Source organism: Pelophylax lessonae (assembly GCF_965119305.1).
Source record: "Pelophylax lessonae genome assembly, chromosome: 1".
Taxonomy (NCBI): Eukaryota; Metazoa; Chordata; class Amphibia; order Anura; family Ranidae; genus Pelophylax; species Pelophylax lessonae.
Window position 1 is genome coordinate 577,983,232 of NC_138768.1, and position 18,397 is coordinate 578,001,628.

The 18,397-nt window shown below is 43.3% G+C and overlaps 1 protein-coding gene across 1 annotated transcript; it reads left to right on the plus strand.

Moving 5' to 3' along the window:
* Positions 1-247: 247 nt before the first annotated feature.
* Positions 248-18,149, plus strand: LOC309548592 (uncharacterized protein; the record flags this gene model as incomplete). The annotated part of the gene is made up of 2 exons (XM_082248567.1): positions 248-832; positions 18,138-18,149. 2 exons carry the CDS (start codon positions 248-250, stop codon positions 18,147-18,149), a joined length of 597 nt encoding a protein of 198 aa, XP_082104693.1.
* Between the last annotated feature and the right edge of the window lie 248 nt (positions 18,150-18,397).

Below are 18,397 nucleotides of genomic sequence, written 5' to 3' on the forward strand. Positions count from 1 at the left end.
CATCATTGCATCCATGGAGAGTATCACCTCTGGTCTCTCCTTATACATAGACCATTTTCTCCAACCACTAGCTCAAAGTTTACCTGCCTACATCAGAGACGGTACTCATCTGTTGGAACTACTGTCCCCCTACACATGGGAACCTAGTTATACCTGGATGTCTCTGGATGTTAATTCACTGTATACATCTAGTCCACACCATTTCGGCCTCACAGCCCTAGATCATTTTCTCCATCTGGATCCTTACATGAGCCCCAAACAAGCCCACTTCATTCTGGAATGTACAAAATTTTGTCTCACTCACAACTATTTTAAATTTAATGATCAATTTTATTTACAAATCAACGGAACAGCCATGGGAGCAAATTTTGCACCTTCATACGCAAATTTAGCCATGGGGCTATGGGAATCCCAGAAAATATGGCACAACAACCCATATTCCAGACACCTTATCTTCTATGGTAGGTACATAGATGATATTCTTATAATTTGGGATGGACCCCCCGACATCATCCATAATTTCACACAACATTGCAACCAAAACCCCCACGGATTAACATTCACCCATGTCACCAATTCTGAACGACTTGCTTTTCTGGACCTTGAATTGTACTACATAGGAAATCAAATTCATGCCAAGAATTACTCCAAACCTACTGCAGGTAATTCCCTATTGCACTACAAGAGCTGCCATTACAACAAATGGACCAACAATATTCCAAAGGGACAATTTTGTCGGCTGAAGCGCAATTGCACCAGGCACGATGACTATGTAGCTGAAAGTCAGCTTCTAAAAGCCAAATTATTGGACAAAGGTTATCCACTCCCCCTGGTAGATCAAGCATATCATCTGTACCTCACAGATCCCCCTCCTGCCAAAACCCAAGACACATTTGATCAATCCATTCGTTTCACCACCAAATTCCATTACAAACACAAGACCATGGAACAGATTCTTCTAAAACACTGGCCTATACTCTTGGAGGACCCCCATCTCAAATTAGTCCTCCCAAGTACTCCCAGAGTCACATACAGGAAAGCACCCAACCTTAAAAACAAAATTGCACCCAGCAAACTTAAAACCATTAAAGATGCCACCCCTAGGGTGTGCCTGATTCCTTTAACAGGCATGTATAGGTGCAACAAGTCTTTGTGCAAAACCTGTGCATATGTAAAACATGGTAAAAAATCATTTCATACACATAACAAAACATACAACCTCGCTGATTTTTTCAATTGTTCATCTGATTTTGTAATCTATTGCCTCAGTTGTCCTTGCAACCTCCTCTATGTAGGACGCACGATCCGTCCCCTTCGACAAAGATTTGGGGAACACAGGAGAAAAATAGAGGAAGGAAAAGACAAACATAGCGTCCCCCGCCACTTTCTCAGACACCATGACAAATCTACCTCAAATCTTGAGGTATGGATCATTGAGCAAATATCAAAAGACCTTCCCGAAGCTGAAAGATTTCACAAACTGTGCGAACGTGAAACGTTTTGGATCTATTCCCTCAATACACTTTCGCCCAATGGGATGAACGAAGAATTGGATGTATCCACCATTCTTTAATTAGTCCCCTCTAGGGTTCACTTTAGGTAATCCATACAGTGCTAATTTTTATTTATTTATTTATTTTTTCCCACCCCCCTTCCTGCCCTTCCTGCCGCCAACAATTCCTCATCCACTCACTGTCTAGCAGAGATGTATAGTAACGAAGTAGAACTACTTAAGTACTGTACTTAAGTACCGAAATGCGGTATCTGTACTTTCCTAGAGTAGAATTTTTTTCTCCTACTTCTACTTTTACTTCACTACATTTTTTCGATGATTTCGATACTTCTACTCAAGTATTTTTTTTTTGTGCTGCATAGTTACTCGTTACTTTTAAAAAAATTACCACTGCCAGAACAGTAGATGGCAGGTTACATAAAGCTCAAAAAAATGTGTATAATGTCATTTGTAAATCAGCGCATACGAAAATAAAGGCTGTGTATAATAAAAGCTGCTATACCAAATCTTTCCAATAAAAAGAAAATATGAAACAAACAAATAAATTGTGCTACAGCGCTTAAAGTGCATCAAGAAACCACTAACAATTAACACAACTTGGCTGTGCGAATAAAGTGCCTGTGCAATCGATATATCATTGTTGCCCCCAGTGCCCTGCCCACACTCCACACAGTATCAAAAATAAAGTGACATGAATGTGCTAAAGCCTAAATGCAGTGAAAATAATTATTCCCACAATGTAACAGTAAATTCAATTCATATAAAATATGACAATAAATCACAATAAAATAAGTTATGAAATAAGTTAGGTCAGGTGCGTGCAACAAGTTGAAGTGTGTAAACCTATCTATAACGAAAAGTCCATAAATGAATTCCAGTGTGCAAATCTAAAGTGTCACTTCACTTGTCAGATGCTTCCACCTCCTTCAGTGCTCGAGTGACCGACCAACACACTTAATGGTGGTGGCACTGGTGGATAGCGTCTGGGTGGCACTGGCACTGACTGCACTGGTTCAAAAAGCCATATATATTTAATTATTTCAATTCTCAATCTCATAGGTCCTCTCCTCATAAGATATTAATAACTTAAGATTAGGTGATGAACTTCTTGGCGGCCCTTGCAGGATGACGGGGACACCGGCCACTTCTGGAGCCGAGCCGCTGTGATTCCCCAACATGTGACAAAGTGACAGCCAGGAGATCTAGTGGCTAGTAGTGCTCAACAATACCGCTTTTATATATAAAAATGAAATAAAATATACTGACTCACAATTTAGTAGTAGTAGGTAGTGTGTAGCTGTAGGCAGCACAACTCAATTCAATCAATCCCACAGCCTTGCTCGTGCCGCGGCCCGCGGAATCACTGTCATGATCATCAAGTTAAGACCGCACTGGAGGAGCCATGCTGCCGTCTTCCCGCTCGAGGTCTCCGCCTCTAAACGTGTTGTGTGTCACTCAGACTCCACCCCTTAGGGCCCTTACTGAGAGGAGTTGTGACACGGGCGGCCGGACGCGGGAGCAGGACTCGGAGCATTTTCTTCGTCATCTCATCTTCTTCTCTATGAGGTGAGTGAGGTGGACCGTGGAGAGGGCCTAATCCTTGCCATGGCAAATGTGCCATTTGAGAATCAAATAATCAATATAAAATATTAATATATTATATACACACGGGTCATGGGATTGCTTTTCTGAACCAAGAAGAGTGAGACTGACGGCTATGATGATTATCCGACCATCCATGGTCCATGGACCATAAGTGTTGTGTTGTGGTGGTGCCTGTGCTTCCTGCGGCCTGCCTCTGCCTGTGCGGCTGTGCCCGCACGGCAGTGGCCACTGGCAGTGGCACTTGACTTGAGCAAAGCAAATGAGCACTACTAGTGTGAAGGACAGGTGGTGGAAGCATGTTCTGACAAGTTCTTATCATGAAAATAATATAGACAGCTTTTTGAACCAGTGCAGTGCCAGTGCTACTAAGGTGAGAGGCAGAGAGAGAGGCTATCCAGTCCACCACTTTACCTGAGCAGATCACAGAAGAAAGGTGGAAGCATCTGACAGCAAGTGACAAGCACTTCTTAGATTGCACACTGGAGTTCAGTTATGGACTTTTCGTTATAAAGTTTAGTTTACACACTTAAACTTGCACCTAACTTATTCACAATCACAACTTATTTTATTGTGGTATTGTCATATATTTTATATGAATTAAATTTACATTGTGGGAATAATTTGCACTGCATTTAGCACAGACATGTCACTTTATTTTTGATACTGTGGGCGATGATTTTGAATACAAGAAGAATATATATAATTGCAGGCACTTTATTAGCATTTTTAGCACAGCCACTTTGTTAGTAGTTTTTGATGCATTTTTCACTTTAAGCGTTGTAGGTTTGATGAAGCTGGCCTGGCACATCATCATCAATTGAGCAAATCAAATCAAACCGCGATTAAGAAGACTGCGCATGCTCCTGTTCTGCCTTTTGATCAGCTGAAAAGATGGACGAACCAAAAACACCACCTTCCACCCCTGGCCCTTCAACTTCAACTGCCTGGCTGTGAGAGTGAGGAAGCTCAGGAAGGAGACCACCCCTGGCTTTAAAAGGTGGATGCTTTAAAAGGGGAAGGGAGGGACATACTTTATCTGTTTTTTGTTTACAAAAAGTTACAGCCTAAGGAATTGTGATTGTCCTTTAGGTTAATCATTTGAATAAATCATTTGAAATAATAAAAAACAATATGATGTTCAAACTTTTGACTTCTTTCTTTAATAACTACATAACACAGTACTTGTACTTCTACTTTCAGTACTTGAGTAGAATTTTTTTTTCAAAACTACTGGTACTTTTTACTTTTAGTACTTAAGTAGCAATTTTTTTGAAAAAACTACTTGCAATACTTAAGTAAAAAAAATGTTGAATACTTTAGTACTTCTACTTAAGTAACTTTTTCTGCGAGCACTTCCACTTCTACTTAAGTCACTTTTTGATCGAGCACTTGTACTTTTACTCAAGTAGAAATTTTGAATACTTTATACAAGTCTGCTGTCTAGCATTTATCCCTTGTCTCCACCGTATGATTATACATTCCATATTCATACCTCTTTCAGGTTGATATTCATCATTGTTCCCATTCCATCCATCTCATTGCATTAGTATCCATTTCCTGATTTTATACATACATGTATCAATATATACTATAAGAATTTTACATTATCACATATAGGGTTGAGCGGACACCTAGATGTCCGTGTTCGACGGGTTCGGCCGAACTTTAAAAAAAAGTCCGGGTCCGTGTCCCGGACTTTTACCGAACTTTTCCCGGACACCGAACCCCATTGAAGTCAATGGGGACCCGAACTTTAAGGCACTAAAATGGCTCTAAAACACCAAAGGAAAGGGCTAGAGTGCTGCAAATGGCAGCAAAACGTAATTAAGAGCATGGCAAGTGCTCTGCAAACAAATGTGGATAGGGAAATAACTTAAAACAACAAAAAAAAACAGAAAAATAAAACAATGTTCTTCTTCATCTCTGAAGGACGAGGCCCATATGGAGTAGGAGGGAGGTTGAGGTGGTGGTGGATGTGGCGGTGACATAGGCGTGCGCACAGGGTGTGCTGGGTGTGCCTGGGCACACCCTAATCACCTAGGGTACATAGCATTGCCAGTGAGGAGATGGGAAAGATCTCCCTGGGACCTGCTCTGCTCTATTTCTCCTTGCCTACAGGTACATGGCCCCGATACATTACTCTCCCTGCTGGCAAACACATGCATGTGTATTTCAACTTTGGGGTGCACACCTTAATGCAATAGGCTGCGCACACCTATGGGCGGTGTAGGTGGAAGCGGCGGTGGAGGAGGACCAGGGCCGGATTAACAGCATCATGGGCTTGGTGCTGAGGATTTTGAAGGGCCTTAAGGGCCGTGCCTTGCCATGCACCCAGAGGAGGAAGGGTGCAGCCATGCATGCCTAATTCAACATGGGATGCTGTCTCTGAAGCCCATAAACACATCCATGCATCGCCAACTGTCCCTCCTTGTCCGGCCTTCACGCTGTGTGGGGAGGTTCTGAGGGTGCTGCCTGGGGAAGCGAGCATAGAAGCCAGACTTCTGTGTTTACAAGTGACAGAAGAGCGGTAACAGTGAATATGGCCAACCCGGGGCCTATATAAAAGGTAGGGGCCTGGAGCTGCAGCTCCAATAGCCCCTACATTAATCTGGCCCTGAGGAGGAGGACGAGGTAGCCAACACTGCTTCTTTTCAAAAATTTTAAATGAGGGTACACCCCAAAAGAGTGAGAAAGAGCAAAAATGGAACAATGGGTGGGTAAGGTCGGTATCCATTGCTATTCTGCATAAGGTACGGAAAAGTCCCGTGGGATCCATGCCTGGTTCATTTTAATGAACGTGAGCTTGTCCACATTGTCTCTGGACAGGCGGCTGCGCTTGTCTGTTATAACGCCCCCAGCCGTGCTAAATACCCGTTCAGATAATACACTGGCTGCAGGGCACGCCAGCACCTCCAAGGCATAAAGGGCAAGCTCAGGCCATGTGCCCAATTTGGAGACCCAGAAGTTGAAGGGGGCAGACCCGTCATTCACTACATGTAGGCGTGTGCACACATACTGCTCCACCATGTTGGTAAAATGCTGCCTCCTGCTAAGACGTTCCATCTGAGCTGCTGGTGCTGCTGTTTGTTGTGGCGTGCTGACAAAGCTTTTCCACATTTCGGCCATGCTAACCCTGCCTTCTGAGGTGCTGGCGGTGCCCTGGTTGCGTTGGCGACCTCCTCCTCCTCCTCCTCTGCCTTGTGCTTCCACTGTGGCCCCGCTGTCAGATGGGAATGCCAGCAGCATGGCGTCTACCAGCGTGCGCTTGTACTCGCGCATCTTGCGATCGCGCTCCAGTGAGTGAATTAAGGACGGTACGTTGTCCTTGTAACGGGGATCCAGCAGCGTGGCCACCCAGTAATCAGCACAAGTTAGAATGTGGGCAACTCGGCGGTCGTTGTGGAGACACTGCAGCATGTAATCGCTCATGTGTGCCAGGCTGCCCAGAGGCAACGAAAGGCTGTCCTCTGTGGGAGGTGTATCGTCCGTGTCCTCTGTATCCCCCCAGCCACGCACCAGTGATGGCCATGAGCTGGCCTGGGTGCCACCCTGCTGTGAACATGGTTCCATCTCCTCCTCCAGCTCCTCCTCCTCCTCATCCTCCTCATCCTCCAGAACTGTGCCCCTGCTGGACAATTGCGTCCCTGGCGTTTGCGTGTGCAGGAACCCACCCTCGGAGCCCCTTGCGAATGACTGCCCTGAAAGCCTTGGAAATGTTACCTCTTCATCCTCCTCCTCCTCCTCATCCTGTGCCACATCCTCTTCCATCATCGCCCGAATTGTTTTTTCAAGGAGGCATAGAAGTGGGATAGTTAAGCTGAGAACGGCGTCATTGCCACTGGCCATGTTGGTGGAGTACTCAAAACAGCGCAACAAGGCACACAGGTCTCGCATGGAGGCCCAGTTAAATTAAATAGCGGAATAGAAAATATGATCCAAAAAAAGTGTATGTATATCACACGTACACAACCACACTGGGCCCCAATTACTATTGTTTGTACCCCTAAAAGGCTAGATGAGGAGTAGGGGGAGTATGGAACAGGCAGCACCCTCAAACCTTCAGAAGTATGAGATGAACCCCAACAACTTGGAAAGGTGGATCTCTCTCACACGTACCAACACAGACTATCCCCCAATTTAACTGATCCCCAAAGGTTTTTGATTAAATAGCGGAATAGAAAATATGATCCAAAAAAAGTGTATGTATATCACACGTACACAACCACACTAGGCCCCAATTACTATTGTTTGTACCCCTAAAAGGCTAGGAGTAGGGGGAGTATGGAACAGGCAGCACCCTCAAACCTTCAGAAGTATGAGATGAACCCCAACAACTTGGAAAGGTGGATCTCTCTCACACGTACCAACACAGACTATCCCCCAATTTAACTGATCCCCAAAGGTTTTTGATTAAATAGCGGAATAGAAAATATGATCCAAAAAAAGTGTATGTATATCACACGTACACAACCACACTAGGCCCCAATTACTATTGTTTGTACCCCTAAAAGGCTAGATGAGGAGTAGGGGGGGTATGGAACAGGCAGCACCCTCAAATCTTCAGAAGTATGAGATGAACCCCAAAAACTTGGAAAGGTGGATCTCTCTCACACGTACCAACACAGACTATCCCCCAATTTAACTGATCCCCAAAGGTTTTTGATTAAATAGCGGAATAGAAAATATGATCCAAAAAAAGTGTATGTATATCACACGTACACAACCACACTAGGCCCCAATTACTATTGTTTGTACCCCTAAAAGGCTAGATGAGGAGTAGGGGGGGTATGGAACAGGCAGCACCCTCAAACCTTCAGAAGTATGAGATGAACCCCAACAACTTGGAAAGGTGGATCTCTCTCACACGTACCAACACAGACTATCCCCCAATTTAACTGATCCCCAAAGGTTTTTGATTAAATAGCGGAATAGAAAATATGATCCAAAAAAAGTGTATGTATATCACACGTACACAACCACACTAGGCCCCAATTACTATTGTTTGTACCCCTAAAAGGCTAGATGAGGAGTAGGGGGGGTATGGAACAGGCAGCACCCTCAAATCTTCAGAAGTATGAGATGAACCCCAAAAACTTGGAAAGGTGGATCTCTCTCACACGTACCAACACAGACTATCCCCCAATTTAACTGATCCCCAAAGGTTTTTGATTAAATAGCGGAATAGAAAATATGATCCAAAAAAAGTGTATGTATATCACACGTACACAACCACACTAGGCCCCAATTACTATTGTTTGTACCCCTAAAAGGCTAGATGAGGAGTAGGGGGGGTATGGAACAGGCAGCACCCTCAAACCTTCAGAAGTATGAGATGAACCCCAACAACTTGGAAAGGTGGATCTCTCTCACACGTACCAACACAGACTATCCCCCAATTTAACTGATCCCCAAAGGTTTTTGATTAAATAGCGGAATAGAAAATATGATCCAAAAAAAGTGTATGTATATCACACGTACACAACCACACTAGGCCCCAATTACTATTGTTTGTACCCCTAAAAGGCTAGATGAGGAGTAGGGGGGGTATGGAACAGGCAGCACCCTCAAATCTTCAGAAGTATGAGATGAACCCCAAAAACTTGGAAAGGTGGATCTCTCTCACACGTACCAACACAGACTATCCCCCAATTTAACTGATCCCCAAAGGTTTTTGATTAAATAGCGGAATAGAAAATATGATCCAAAAAAAGTGTATGTATATCACACGTACACAACCACACTAGGCCCCAATTACTATTGTTTGTACCCCTAAAAGGCTAGATGAGGAGTAGGGGGGGTATGGAACAGGCAGCACCCTCAAACCTTCAGAAGTATGAGATGAACCCCAACAACTTGGAAAGGTGGATCTCTCTCACACGTACCAACACAGACTATCCCCCAATTTAACTGATCCCCAAAGGTTTTTGATTAAATAGCGGAATAGAAAATATGATCCAAAAAAAGTGTATGTATATCACACGTACACAACCACACTAGGCCCCAATTACTATTGTTTGTACCCCTAAAAGGCTAGATGAGGAGTAGGGGGGGTATGGAACAGGCAGCACCCTCAAACCTTCAGAAGTATGAGATGAACCCCAACAACTTGGAAAGGTGGATCTCTCTCACACGTACCAACACAGACTATCCCCCAATTTAACTGATCCCCAAAGGTTTTTGATTAAATAGCGGAATAGAAAATATGATCCAAAAAAAGTGTATGTATATCACACGTACACAACCACACTGGGCCCCAATTACTATTGTTTGTACCCCTAAAAGGCTAGATGAGGAGTAGGGGGGGTATGGAACAGGCAGCACCCTCAAACCTTCAGAAGTATGAGATGAACCCCAACAACTTGGAAAGGTGGATCTCTCTCACACGTACCAACACAGACTATCCCCCAATTTAACTGATCCCCAAAGGTTTTTGATTAAATAGCGGAATAGAAAATATGATCCAAAAAAAGTGTATGTATATCACACGTACACAACCACACTAGGCCCCAATTACTATTGTTTGTACCCCTAAAAGGCTAGGAGTAGGGGGAGTATGGAACAGGCAGCACCCTCAAACCTTCAGAAGTATGAGATGAACCCCAACAACTTGGAAAGGTGGATCTCTCTCACACGTACCAACACAGACTATCCCCCAATTTAACTGATCCCCAAACGTTTTTGATTAAATAGCGGAATAGAAAATATGATCCAAAAAAAGTGTATGTATATCACACGTACACAACCACACTAGGCCCCAATTACTATTGTTTGTACCCCTAAAAGGCTAGATGAGGAGTAGGGGGAGTATGGAACAGGCAGCACCCTCAAATCTTCAGAAGTATGAGATTGTGTTCACTGTACCCCACAAAGATTGAGTTCACTGCACCCCACAATGATTGTGTTCACTGCACCCCACAAAGATTGTGTTCACTGCACCTCACAAAGATTGTGTTCACTGTACCCCCCAAAGATTGTGTTCACTGCACCCCACAAAGATTCTGTTCACTGTACCCCACAAAGATTGTGTTCACTGCACCCTAAAAGGATGTTGTTCACTGCACCCCACAAAGATTGTGTTCACTGCACCCTAAAAGGATGTTGTTCACTGCACCCCAAAAAGATTGTGTTCACTGTACCCCCCCAAAGATTGTGTTCACTGCACCCCACAAAGATTGTGTTCACTGCACCCCAAAAAGATTGTGTTCACTGTACCCCCCAAAGATTGTGTTCACTGCACCCCAAAAAGATTGTGTTCACTGTACCCCCCAAAGATTGTGTTCACTGCACCCCACAAAGATTCTGTTCACTGTACCCCACAAAGATTGTGTTCACTGCACCCCAAAAAGATTGTGTTCACTGTACCCCCCCAAAGATTGTGTTCACTGCACCCCACAAAGATTCTGTTCACTGCACCCCACAAAGGATTTTGTTCACTGCACCCCAAAAAGATTGTGTTCACTGCACCCCAAAAAGGATTTTGATCACTGCACCCCAAAAAGGATGTTGTTCACTGCACCCCAAAAATGATTTTGTTCACTCCACCCCAAAAAGATTGTGTTCACTGCACCCCACAAAGATTGTGTTCACTGCACCCCAAAAAGATTGTGTTCACTGTACCCCCCAAAGATTGTGTTCACTGCACCCCACAAAGATTCTGTTCACTGTACCCCACAAAGATTGTGTTCACTGCACCCCAAAAAGATTGTGTTCACTGCACCCCAAAAAGGATGTTGTTCACTGCACCCCAAAAAGGATGTTGTTCACTCCACCCCAAAAAGATTGTGTTCACTGCACCCCACAAAGATTGTGTTCACTGCACCCCAAAAAGATTGTGTTCACTGCACCCCAAAAATGATTTTGTTCACTGCACCCCAAAAAGGATTTTGTTCACTGCACCCCAAAAAGGATGTTGTTCACTCCACCCCAAAAAGATTGTGTTCACTGCACCCCAAAAAGATTGTGTTCACTGCACCCCACAAAGGATTTTGTTCACTGCACCCCAAAAAGATTGTGTTCACTGCACCCCAAAAAGGATGTTGTTCACTGCACCCCAAAAAGGATTTTGTTCACTGCACCCCAAAAAGATTGTGTTCACTGCACCCCACAAAGGATTTTGTTCACTGCACCCCACAAAGATTGTGTTCACTGCACACCAAAAAGGATTGTGTTTACTGCACCCCAAAAAGATTGTGTTCACTGCAGCCCAAAAAGATTGTGTTCACTGCAGCCCAAAAAGATTGTGTTCACTGCAGCCCAAAAAGATTGTGTTCACTGCAGCCCAAAAAGATTGTGTTCACTGCAGCTCACACACAGAAAAATGGATGTGGATCACTGACACCTGCCTATCTCCAATCCCACACCACACAGCAATATCGATTGTAGTTTGTAGAACACAGTTTCCCTAAAATTCAGCAGACTCTGTCCCTAACAGGATTGAGAAGAGATCGTAGATCAGGATTGAGTGCAGATTCACCCCACCCCCCACACAGCAATATCGATTGTAGTTTGTAGAAGACACTGACCCTATAATTCAGCAGACTCTATCCCTAAAATGCCTACAACTCGCCCTGCCTAAACACTCCGACCTGTCCCTCAATTCTATCCGGACACAAATGGTTTTTTCCTGCCTATCTTTCCCTAATCAGCAGCCAGCACATTGATGTGTGCTCTGTCCCTTAGCTAAGCAGCAGAATGACGCTGCTGCGGCGGCTGCCTCGAACTTATAAAGACTTGGTCACATGCTTCAGACGGCCAATCACAGCTACTAAGACATTTGCAGGCATGGCTGGGATGGCTTAAGGCACACCAGTTAAACGATTGTTGATTGGCTGTTGAAAGCCCGCCATGAAAAGAGCGCCAAAGCATGCAAAACCCGGAAATAAAACGACCGAACACGGATTTTTACCCGAACATACAGTAAAGTGTCCGTGTCCGTGTTCGGGTAAAAAAAATCCAATTATTCGGTACGAACACGAATAATACAGTCCGTGTTCGCTCAACACTAATCACATACAAATATAATAATTTTTTTTTTATTTATTTATTTATTTATTTATTTTTTTTATTGTATATTTAGTCTCAGTTAATGATATGCTTACATCATATACAATTCTTTATTTATTTTGTTTACATTTATTTTTAATTTCCCATTTTTGATTTTTATTTCTAATTTAATTTCATTTTTATATTTTATTTTTATTTTTATTAATATTTAATTTTATTTCCACATTTATCATTTCTTTTTCATTTCATCCCATGTTTTTTTTTTTTTCCCTCTAATTTTCCTCTCATTGTCTATGGCATTATTCTCTTCATGCATCGTATCACATGTATATTATTGTTTATTTTTATTTCTTACTGGTTTGACCTCTAGAGGGACCCTTGTTCCTCATACAGCCATAACGTAGAGTCATGTTTACTTTGATAGTAATTTAATAACTTCACCACCAGAGGGCATTGTTCCTCATACAGCTATAATGTAGAGTCATGTTTACTTTGATAGTAATTTTATAACTTCACCACCAGAGGGCATTGTCCCGGAACACATAAATTGGTCCTTCTCTTCCCCTTTTACATTTGACTTTGAAAAAGGAGCGCGCGCTGGTTTCCCACCACAGTGCGCATGCTCGGAAACGCGTCAGTCATTACGCCGGAAGATCCTGTGGACAAGCATCACAGCCACTGTGCGGCCCAAGCCTCCATCTCACTGCGGTTTCACCCTGCTGTCCAAGCCTCCATCTCACTGCTGTGACACCCTCCACTTCCTGCTGGACAGGAAGAGGAAGAGGGGAGATGATTACAGACCCACAGTGATGACTCCAAGCCCCAGCCTCCACATGGACACCGGAAGGACCCATCTTGTCTGCTTATACTTACCTTGATGTAAGTTTTTATTACTTGTTTGCCATATTAAATCGCAGTCTTAACTCAGAGGCGCCTGTTTTCTCTTTTGTTTCTTTTAATGTAGGAGACCACTGTAGTGTTGACTAGCCTAAGAGCACTGAAGCAACCTTCATTATATGGTGAAAGGCCTGTAGGGTGCAGAAGGCTGCCTGTAGTTTCAGAATGTTCAACAAAATCTTGTGAAATTGACAGCCCCGCCTGCCTTGAGCTATCCCCGACCACGGCGCTGTCTCCCGGAAGTGAGGAAGGGTACCTGTCAAAAACAGGTACCTGTTCCTCCCTCCTCCCTGAAAGGAGCCAAGTGTGGCACTTGGGGGGAGGAAGCAGATGAGCAGAAGTTCCACTTTTGGGTGGAACTCCGCTTTAACAACCAATAAGATGCTTAAAACACACAGGGTGATGTTGAAAGCCCAAATGGTAGACAAGCAAGCTGGAGATGGTCTTGACCTAAGGCGAACCGAAGGAACTTGCGGAGGTCTTCTACAATGGGCACATGAAAGTAAGCATCTTTAGGTCTATTGGAAATTAATCAGTCACTTGGCTGGAGCCCCTATGAATCAGGGACAATGTTTCCATCCTGAACTTCTCATTTTGATGAAAATTGGTTTAGATATGCAATGTCTAAAATCAGGACTCCACAAGCGGGTCCTCTTCATGACCATTAAGAGAGGTGAGTACATGCCCTGAAATCTCTTGCATCCTGGAAATGGCACAGCAGCAGTTTGTGACACCAGTGACTTTACGTAATACAAGAGTATTTGCTTAATTTTACCTCAGAGTGAGGCAAAATCAGTGGAAACAAATCCAAGATGAGACGGACTTCTGATGGACCATGCATGTCCTGAAAATACCGCTTTGACGTTTCAATAGCCTGAGGCTCAAATTCAGTAGCTTCTTGTATATCCGAGGTCAAGCTTTTAGCATACTTCTGAGGGGATATCTAGTCTCTTCATCAGCTCTTCCGAAAATCCAGACCTGGTCTGTAAAAAAAAAAAAAAATGCGACCCTTGCATGCTCTGAATCTTGTCCTCTAGACTGTGTCCTCTTCTGGCCAAGCAGGTGTCCGTCCTGAGGGAAGACCCAATTTGCTAACTGTGGCCCAGGTTATGGTGCTGACCAGCTTGCCAAAAGATAAAGCTCCCTCAAAGGTATCTTACACTAGGCCTGTTAGAGGCTGGATCAGCAAGCCCAGGCCCCAGCCATAGCATTCACTTTGCTGTAACTGACGGGAGCAAAACCCACGTCACTATGCGGATGATTTCAATTGGAGCCTCACCCAGGAAACTGACACTAGCTCCGGCTCCTGAACTACCGAGTTTCTGAAAATGCTCTATAATACTGCGTCCGCATTCTCCTTCCATGTTTCCATCACTTTAAACATGCCCACAAGAGCCCAGACTGACTTTCAAGCCATTTTCTGCATCTTCCAAGGAAGAGCGACATGATTGCTTGCCTCATTAAGGACTTAGCAACTAGAGAGGCAGCATTTAGATGCTTCACATCCATATCTCTGAATAGATAGAGCTTGGCCATCTTGCTCAAAAGGGAGGTATATCTCGCGACCTTGCTCCACTCATCCAAAATAATGTCCCTTATTTCTGTAAGGAATGGGAAATTAGAGCTCTCTCTCTAGAGGTGCTTAAAGAACTTCCCTTTGCTTTACAGGAGACTCTACAAGTTCTTACTCGTGTAAATGCCCCCTTCACTTTCTGAGGTCTTCATAGATGGATGGCTTGGTTAGGACAGTTTCAGTTCTAGTGGGAGAACACGCCGTAACGGCTGTTGGACTTTGCACCCCACTCTTTAAGGGTTTTCTGCACTACGCGCCTCACCAGAGACTCCATTTGCTTGAAATCACCATCCCCTTTTCCAACCGCCTTGGCTTAGTATGGCTCACCCAGGGACTTGCCCTCTGGGACCTAAGTCCTGCATCCCCAGCAGGCTCCTAGTCTCTGGTAGCCTCCTTGATTAGCCAGCTGCACCGTCAGATAATTTCTCGGGCGCTGGTGAAAACGGTAAGCTTGAGAAACACTGGTGAGTGGCATTTGGTGGCTTTTGCTGCTCTAATGGGCTTCAAAGTGACACTGAACTCTGGTTTAACCACTTGTCTACTGGGCACTTTCACCCCCTTCCTGTCCAGGCCAATTTTCAGCTTTCACCGCTGTCGCACTTTGAATGACAATTGTCTGGTCATGCAACTTTGTACATATATTACATTTTTCATCATTTTTTTGAGACAGATAGAGCTTTTGGTGGTATTTCTTTTCCAATGTTTTTTTATTATATAACAAACAAAAAAAGACCAAAAATTAAAAAAATAAAATAAAATAACCCTTTTATTTTGTTTCTGCTGGAAAATATTGCAAATAAGTAATATTTCTTCTTCACTGATGTGCGGTGATGAGGCTTCACTGATAGGCACTGATGAGGTTGCACTGATGGACACTGGTAAGGCTGCACTGAGGAGGCGGCACTGATAGGCCCTGATAAGCTGCACTGATGGGCACTGATGAGGCTGCACTGATAAGGTGGCACTGGCACTGAGAGGCAGCACTAATGGGCACTGATAGGCAGCACCGATGGACACTGAGGGAGCTGCACTGATGATCAGTGCCCTGATTATCTGTGTAAATGTGCCCTGTAACAGAAAATCCAGTTAACAGCTTTCTTATCCTCAGAGTGATAACCGTCATTTGTTTACATGTAATGAGCTGTGATTAGACACAGCTGATCACATGGATTTGCCCTTTAACAGAGTGTGCCCAATGCACGCCCGGGGGCACGCAGTGAACAGGGTTCTGAGAGGGAGGTAATAGGCGCCCTCTCTGAAATGTGCGCTGTAGCCGTCATTCAGCTGTAGGAAGAGGTTACAAAAAAAACTGTATTCATGTATGTATTCTTAACCCAGAAAGGTACCTTCTATTGTTCTCAGCCTTCTCCGAATTCCTTTTTTTGCCGCTATGATCGGACTTCCTGCTGGAAGGTGGCTACATTTAATCTCCATGGTCCCACTGTATGTAGGAATTTAGCTACTCTCTCTTGTATGCTCCGGAGATGGATTATGATATTTGTAGTATGCATAGAGCAGTGCATGTCTGCAACTATTGTGCACTGCTCACTCCAAACAAACAGAAGTGAGAGTGAAAAGGAGAGGTTGAGGAGCTCACAGAGGATTTTACAAGGGGACAGAAAAACACAGTAAGAAACAATTTCATGAAAAATAGATTACAGGGCTATTAAAGTGGAACTTCACTCTCTCAATCAACATGGACTATTTCTAATCATTATGCTGCTAGCATTAGTAAATAGATATTAAATAATATCATATTTACTTGCTTTAAACTTTTTTTTTTTTTTGCATTTCTTCATTTACTTCCTGGTTCCCATGCCTAGGCAAATGAGGTCCTATATCCCAGAAGTCTTGAAGAGGGGAGGGAGGGTTCTCCACTTAGTCAATGCCTGAGACGGTTTCCAGGAAGTAAATGCCACATGAATCATCTGCCCTTACTCAAGATGGCCACGGCTAGAAATGCCAGGGGGTGTTTTTCAAAATGATTTCCCTGCGAAATAAAGCAAGAAGACATGGATGGATGGGGGAGTTTGCTTTAAATACTACAAATGAATAAAATAGCCTTTTTGGTTTGTGGTGCCCAGATGCAGTAAAATTCCACTTTAAGTAGTAGATGGGTATGTTTTTTTTTTGTAGAATAAGGATATTGTTTAGTGTCATTTTAAGGCTTCATGCACAAGGGTGTAGGAGGCTCTATATAGTCAGGTGCATTTTCATACCTGGAAAGCCCAGGTGCTATGTACAGCCACCCCATAGACATGAATGGCTGCATGCAGGTATACAGCGGTATTTGCATAAACACTATCATAGTTATACAGGTGTATTCCTGGAATGCAAAAAGTTTGTGTTTGGGGAATACGCCAATGCTTAGGCATTGGCCGATATGTAGGCAAGTATTGGCGTATTCCAGTGCACAGCTATTCATGTCTATGGGGTAAAATCTCTTTATTCTCAACTAAATTTCTCCAAAATATGCGTCAATTGGGCTTCCTGGGCATGGAGATACTGTATTGCTGGATTTAGAGTGGTTGTAAACCTCCGGGTTTTTGTTATAATAAAAATAACAATCATGCCTATACTTAACTGCTCTGTGCAATAGTTTTGCACAGAGCAGCCCTGATCCTCTTCTTCTGGGGTCACCCGCCATAACTCCAAGCCCCTCCTCATTATCAGGTGCCCAAATGGAAAGATGTTTTCCCTGCAGGCAACCGTGCGGGCTCGATCCCGAGTCCCACTGCTGCATCTATTGGCACATACAGCGAGAATTGGCATGTTTTGCTAAGCGCTGCTTATGTGTTGAACCCTTCCTACCTACTGATTTCTGAGAGGATTAAGCACATGTTTTAGTATTTTAATTGTTTTAAAGCAGCAGCTATATGCCAGGTTAATATATATTTCTTGGCATATTGTGTTATTTTAATCATTTCCTGAGCGCGGGGTGATTGCGATAATATTTAGATACTGCCATTATTATCCCAGTCTGTGTTTTCTTTTTTTACATCTATATAAATGCTTGTATATGCTGGTGCACCATATATGCACTACAGCATATTTATTTATATGCACATTACACAGCAAATAAAACAGTTATTTGTACTTTTATGACATTGGATCACTATTTCCTCCCTTTCCTTTCTATTTCAGTTTTGCTGCTGGCAGTTGACATAACATCTAGGCACCCTCACGTTACATCCATTGCTAAATATAGATATGTGAGTAAGTTTACAATGCTAACTAGCTAGTAGTTGCACATATATTATATATGCCCAAGATATATGCAATGCTTACCTCTTACATATTGTCTATTCGAGCTTGGTCATTTTTGTATCTCTTGTAGTCACAAGGTTGCCCCCTCCCCTTTGGGTGTGGATGGTGTGGCAAGCTCGCACGGGTGGTTTACCGGGTAAGCTTAAAATGGCTAGGACAGAATGAATGTGAATAAATAATAATAAATATGCATAACTGTAAAGATATGTATTATACTATACTATGTAGGTACATATAATAATTGATTACCCTGCACATATGTTTTTTGTCTTTTTGCAGTCGGTTGACTAGTAGTGGTTTTCAAATCCCCCGAAGATGCCAACATCTGCGAAACATGTCGGGATAAAACAATATACTACAACCACTTATGCAACATGTAAATGTGACTATCTAATTGGCATGTGTGAACAATTTCCTTTTAACAAATCACATTTTTTTAACCATGTACTAAATAAAATATCTAAATTTGAACTGTTTTGCTTTTTATGTATTTTTTGGCACCGTTATAATCCCATCACATACCTGTTTCCTTGTACATA